The sequence below is a fragment of the Erpetoichthys calabaricus genome, chromosome 18 (genome assembly GCF_900747795.2).
Source record: "Erpetoichthys calabaricus chromosome 18, fErpCal1.3, whole genome shotgun sequence".
NCBI lineage: Eukaryota > Metazoa > Chordata > Cladistia > Polypteriformes > Polypteridae > Erpetoichthys > Erpetoichthys calabaricus.
The window spans coordinates 68,486,316-68,492,315 of NC_041411.2; the positions used below are offsets into that span (position 1 = coordinate 68,486,316).

General features: G+C 39.8%; 1 protein-coding gene across 8 annotated transcripts in view; it reads left to right on the forward strand.

Annotated features, from left to right (window-relative positions):
- dock3 (dedicator of cytokinesis 3) overlaps nucleotides 1-5,504 on the forward strand; it is a 970,442-nt gene extending 964,938 nt beyond the window's left edge. For all 8 annotated transcript variants that reach the window (XM_051921401.1, XM_051921404.1, XM_051921402.1 and 5 more), the window contains one exon: nucleotides 2,736-5,504. In XM_051921401.1, the coding sequence (XP_051777361.1) occupies nucleotides 2,736-3,227 (492 nt within the window). In that variant the 3' untranslated portion in view covers nucleotides 3,228-5,504. The remainder of the gene's footprint in view (nucleotides 1-2,735) is intronic.
- The last annotated feature ends 496 nt before the right edge of the window (nucleotides 5,505-6,000 follow it).

Below are 6,000 nucleotides of genomic sequence, written 5' to 3' on the forward strand. Positions count from 1 at the left end.
TGGTTGGCTGAGGACAGCGACACTCTTACCGTTTTGCTCTGCAGCCGCACTGCTGTGCAGTTCTGTATCAGCATTGCAACATTCAGTCTCAGCAAAGTATGTTGTTACGACTTGCCACGGCCCACTTTTTTCTAATATAAAAACTAATCCATCCATACATCCACCCATCCATCCATCCATAGATGCCAAAATGTAAGTGTAAATTTCGTGATGAATATTCCAGCGAAGGTATATTTATCAAACAAGGCAGAAGCTGTTTTGAAGCAAACTTTGGTGTATGTAAATACACTTTGAGTATTGAACATGGCCAGAAGTCTGATACCAAGCAACACATTATGTCTCTACATTTATATAATATATTGGTCTGGGTGTGTAGGAGGCATGTATAAATTTATATATATAGTAATATAGAGAGAGATTTTAAGAGTGTCCTGTATTTCAAATTTTCTAATCTGGCAACCCTACCCTATGACAACCATAGGGCAACATGAAAAGCAATGATTCAGCACCTACCACACTCTCTCAGTTGTGTTTACAACTGACAAATGCATCTTCAAAGCAAGTGCAAGTTTTCCAGTGTCACAATGATTCAATAAAATATCTGATTATTACATCATTATTGTAAGCCCAACACACAGCTCTTTAGTGACATACAGCTGCACCTCTCATTCCCACCAGAAGACCACACAGAATTAGCTAAAATCTTGGCTTATCTTGTTGATATCTCAACCTGGATGAAGGATCACCATCTTCAGCTGAACCTGGCAAAGGCAGGTCTCCTAGTTGTCCCAGCTGGATTGTCTAATCAACACCCCATCTCTGTTCAGCTTGGCTCATTATTGCTAACACTTACCAAGTCAATTCTTGTGTGGAAATTCTTTTATAAGAGACTCTTAAATAACAGCTGAAAACATCATTGCAATTAGAAGAAAATGGACATCCTTTACCATAATATTGGACACAATGGAGCGTACGTATCAACACGTGAGTTTCCTATGCAGACTGAAGAATATGGCAAAGTACCAATCTTAAGTAAACCAAGTTAATTTGCATAACAGAGTTAAGAAATACATTAGCTGGACCACTCAACATACAGATAAATAGTATAATCAATAACACACCCTATATCTTTGCATATGTAAAGGTCCTAAAATAGTTAAATAAATTAAAAGTTTTTGGCATACATCTTGCGAAATTAATTGTAATTATCTTATTCTTCCCCTGGTGACTGTGTCAGAACTGATGAGAATTAGATAGATCTTAGTTATATAGAATAGAACACTCAGAAATACAAATTAAAAAATAAAACACACAATGATACGTTTTGTTTTCTCCTACAGTATGCAACCTGGGGGTGATGACTGATGACCATCTGTCTTTCACTGACCACACTGCAAGGGTCTATTGTTCATGCAGGTTCACGCAGTAAAGCATCTGCTAGATTAGGCCTCATTGGACAAAGTATGCAGCACAACTCTTGGTTCAGGCTTTGGTTCTGTCATGTCTGGACTATTGCAGCTCTCTTCTGGTAGGAGTACTGTATCTGCATGTGCTACCGAGCCACAGCAGATGATTTAAATATACCAGCACGTCTTGTATTCAGACAGCCGTGACAGGCACATGTCACTCTTCTTTTCAGGTTGCTACACTGAACACATTTATAGTCAAATCCTTGATGCATGTCTACAAAGGAGTCAATGGGTCAGCCAGCACCTATATACAGTTATTCATTGTAAACACGAAACCAAAGAGATCATAAAGATTTGGGGCACCGAAGTGATCCCCGTATAAGTGAAAGATCTTAATCAAAAACAAAATAAACACAGTTAAGTCTTCTTCAGATGGGAGTCTGTGGAGAAGCCAGTTTTTAAGAGTTGGGAAGCAGAAGAGGTAAGTTCAGGTGGCCAGAAACCGGACATGACATCATCTGTGGTTATTCTGTCAATCATTCACTCTGCAGAGGGAGGAAGAGAAGAGGTATTAACCAACCCCTGGTTCGGCAGGTACATTAAAATCACCCGAGCCCTGAAGTTGACCCCTAATAGCATGTTTGTGTCAGCACCAAATTACAGCTGACCAAGTTGAGGCAATTCGTACATAGGGCTGTGGGTCATAGGAAAATGGCAGGGTAACGGTGTTTCAGAAATTGCCAACACGAGCCACTGCAGGCAGCAAAGACCGTATCCTTTTTGTTTATCACATGCTTGCGATGGCAATGCCAGCCACAGAATGATACACTCTGCATTGAAGCAGTGGTGGCGCTGCAGAGGTAGAAGTCTCTCATCTGTCCTTCTTACTGTACAGGGTGGTCCAGATCTAATTATGCAGTTTTCATTAGGCTATAACTTATTAAGTTTATTACATAGAGAATTCACAAAAAATTATTTTTGTTGCCGATAGATGGCAGCACCTGCCCTGCATTCGTTTATTGCAAGATACTGTATTTCGAACAATTCTTTTGTCTTGCATTGTTTCCTGCATTGCATTAAAAGTTGCATAGTTAGATCTGGACCACCCTATATATAAGTACAGGTCTATTAACTTTACAAATTTGCACACATTATCTTGCTTTATAGTTTAATCTGGGTATTTAATAAGTACATTTTTTCCAAAATCTCTTCTATTGTTATTTCAAGTAGAAAGAAATACTATATTCTCAAAGACTATTAATGAGTGTCTTGCAAAAATTAATTATTGTCTTTTTTCTCTTATTTTGCTTTTCTTCACTTACGCAGTCTCCACTCCACCCAATTCCAGCCTCTCCTACGAGCCCACAGTCGGGCCTGGATGGCAGTAACTCAACTCTTTCTGGAAGCGCCAGCAGTGGGGTATCTTCTCTAAGTGAGAGCAACTTTGGCCAGTCCTCTGAGCCTCCTGCCCGCACCGATACCATGGACTCTGTTCCAAGTCAGGCTTGGAACACGGATGAGGACATTGAGTCCCCGTACTTACCCGTCCGTTATAGCATCTCGGAGCCAGATGTCCTTGACTCGGTCAAACCTCCACCCTGTCGTAGTCATTCAGCCCCAGGTGGGGTTACTCCACAGGATGGCCACCACGACCCTCCTGCACTGCCCCCAAAACCATACCTGCCTCGTGGAGAAGGGAGCATTCCAGAAGAGGAGATAAGACCCCGGCCAATGCCACGTAAGATATCACAGCCTCTTATGAGCAACAAAGAGGAGCAGGCCAAAGTGGCTTGGGAACACGGGATCAATGAGGAGTAGAGGTGGAGAGTTCAAATGTCTGATTGATGAGGGGTGGGTGGAAACGGTCCAATAGGCTTCCTCAGTCTTGAGCTCTGCAGAATGATCTTAGCACAACCCGACGAAGAACCTGACAGAAAGTTTTTGCAGCCACTTTTTTTTATTAGCAATTAGAAACTTTAACTATCTAATAAAGTTTATGAAAATTCTAATAATTTTGATTGACCTTCAGTAATATATAAATAGAACTGTATATAGTAATGTAAATATCTAAATCTAAAATATGTTTTAATTGTCAAGTTGGGTAGGTACATTTCGAAAAGTGTTTTCCTCCAGGAAAGATTTTTCGCATTCATGTTAGCTGCACATGAATTGTCGTTGTGGCAGAATGAGTGCAACATGTGCCATCTTTACTACAGTGAATGCATTCTGTAGCTCAAGGAATGATCCAGACATTTCTAGGACACATTCCTTAAAACACAGGAAGCAAAACGGTTAAATCCGAGCCATGACTATGTGGACCAAACCTTACTTCAGTTAGCGATACAAGCACATTAGGACTACACAGATTGATACTGTCTGGGCCAAGTGGGCTCACGCCTGACCCTTTTTACAAGCACTTGTTCCTTCTTATAGAGAAGTCAACTTAATGTAGAAGACATGTTTTTTCTGTGACTGACTTTATTTGGATTGTGTTTAATCTTGTAAATCAGAATTTTTTCCTAAAGCATGTTAATGTTCTTTTCTTTTCCGAGTGATTATATCTGAGAATAACATAAAATGGTTCTTAATGTGAATATATTTTCAATAAATACATACAGCTACATCTTCAAACCTGTACATTTACATAATGTACCTTGCTGCTGTGCATCCAGGAAAAGATTTTTTTTTTTTTTACACTAATGGACGAAGTCGCCATATACATAATGCAGACTCTTGTGTTTTGTACAGATAATCTGCTGCATAGAGAGGGATTAAGAAATGAAAACATGACTCAAGTGTTCCTGTACTTAATTGTTTGTAAGGGAACACGATGAAGGTGAATTTTTCAGCTTTAAATAATTATTTTGTATTAAGTGATGTTCTTCAGCATTTGAAGCATTGTACAGTAAGAAACCCCTGTCTTCTAGCGGAACCTCTGGAAAACAGGAATCGCGTTTGATTGAAATGAAAGTGACTCAGGGGGGCCTAAGGTTCACAAAATCTAGGGTCCTGATTAGCTATTTTATTTTGAGTTTGAGGGCTATAATATGGAAGTAAATCCTAAATGAGATGACAGAAAACTTTGAAGTGATTCCTTATAATAAAATATGCTTTATTTAAGAGAAATATTGTGAGTTCATGTTGGCTGCCAGTGCCTGTTGCACTTTCTTGAATAGACTGTAAGAGGTTTTTTGAGTATGGTTCATCCCTATATCTTTCATAATTGTATATAGACATATTTTCTTTTTAATTATGTGCACATTTCTGTATACATCTCATTAAATAAAAATAACGTACAGCACAGCTAGGAATCAGGAGACAAAGACTGTGGGCTGTAAATGGCTGATACCTAAAATCACTAATACAGTATACTGTACAATTATTCATCCATCAGATATCTTTCAGAAACTGAAGGAAACACTTGGAATTTGTTATCTTCCCTTTTGACAATAGATGTCTTGCAAATCTCCAAAGATCAATAAAATATAATTAAGATATTATTAACCTGTACTGATTTTCTCAAATATTGCAGATCCTTGCATGGACTTATTCTGATTTTTTTACCTGAAGTAAAATTGTAAATTTAACACATAACATTTACGTGTATATGTACACATGCACACATATATACAGTATATGTCATAGTCAAAGTTGAAAATCCATCTCCCTGCAGTGAGCCCAAGTACAGTAGCTTCTTTGTAATGACCCTAGGATATTTAAATAAATATTAGTTTTCTTTACATTTAGCCAGTTAGCCTGACTTACTGTAGAATGCCTGGGTTCACTGCAGTGTTCAGTGAGACAGATTTGCCAATTTGCCTATGAGATATATAGATATATATGTATTTCCAGGGTCAACTTCAGCCATTTAGATGAAGTAGGTGGTCATCTAGGGTGGCAACATTTGGAGGGTATTTTTTTTAGCCAATACAGACCCTGACTTACAAACACATATTGTGGCCAAGGACTGTCAAAAGAGGCAACACTACCTGAAGAAGCATCTTCCCACTGCTATAGTCCAGCAGCCTGGGTGTAGCCACGGCTCTAGAGCCTGGCCTTGGGTCGGCTCACGGAACTGGAAGGAAAGTTTGTCAGATGGGTTGCCTCTGATCCTGGGTAAGCAGGGTGAGGCACGGCTGGCAACGTACATGTGCAGGCACAGGGAGAAAGCAGTCAGGAAGGCCTGTAGCCACTGAAGACTTGAATGGTCAATTTCTTTAATCAGTTTTCTACATCAGTATTAAGAAGTGGCAAGGTGGTGCAGCAGGGAGACCAACAAGGCACAGTAAGGAGACCAGAGTTCACATCCTGGCTCCTTCCTAAAGTTGGTATGTTCTCCCTGTGCCTGCATTTGTTTCCTTTGGGTGCTCCGGTTTCCTCCCACAGTCCAAAGAAATGCAGGTTAGGTGGATTGGCGATGCCTAATGTGTGTATGTGTGCGTGTTCACTCTGGCGTCTTAACCACAGATTGTTCTTGCCTTGCACCCAGTGCTTGCTGAGATACGCTCCAGTTTCCCCATGACGCTCCTCAGGATAAAGCAGGTTTACATAGATAGATAGATAGATAGATAGATAGATAGATAGATAGATA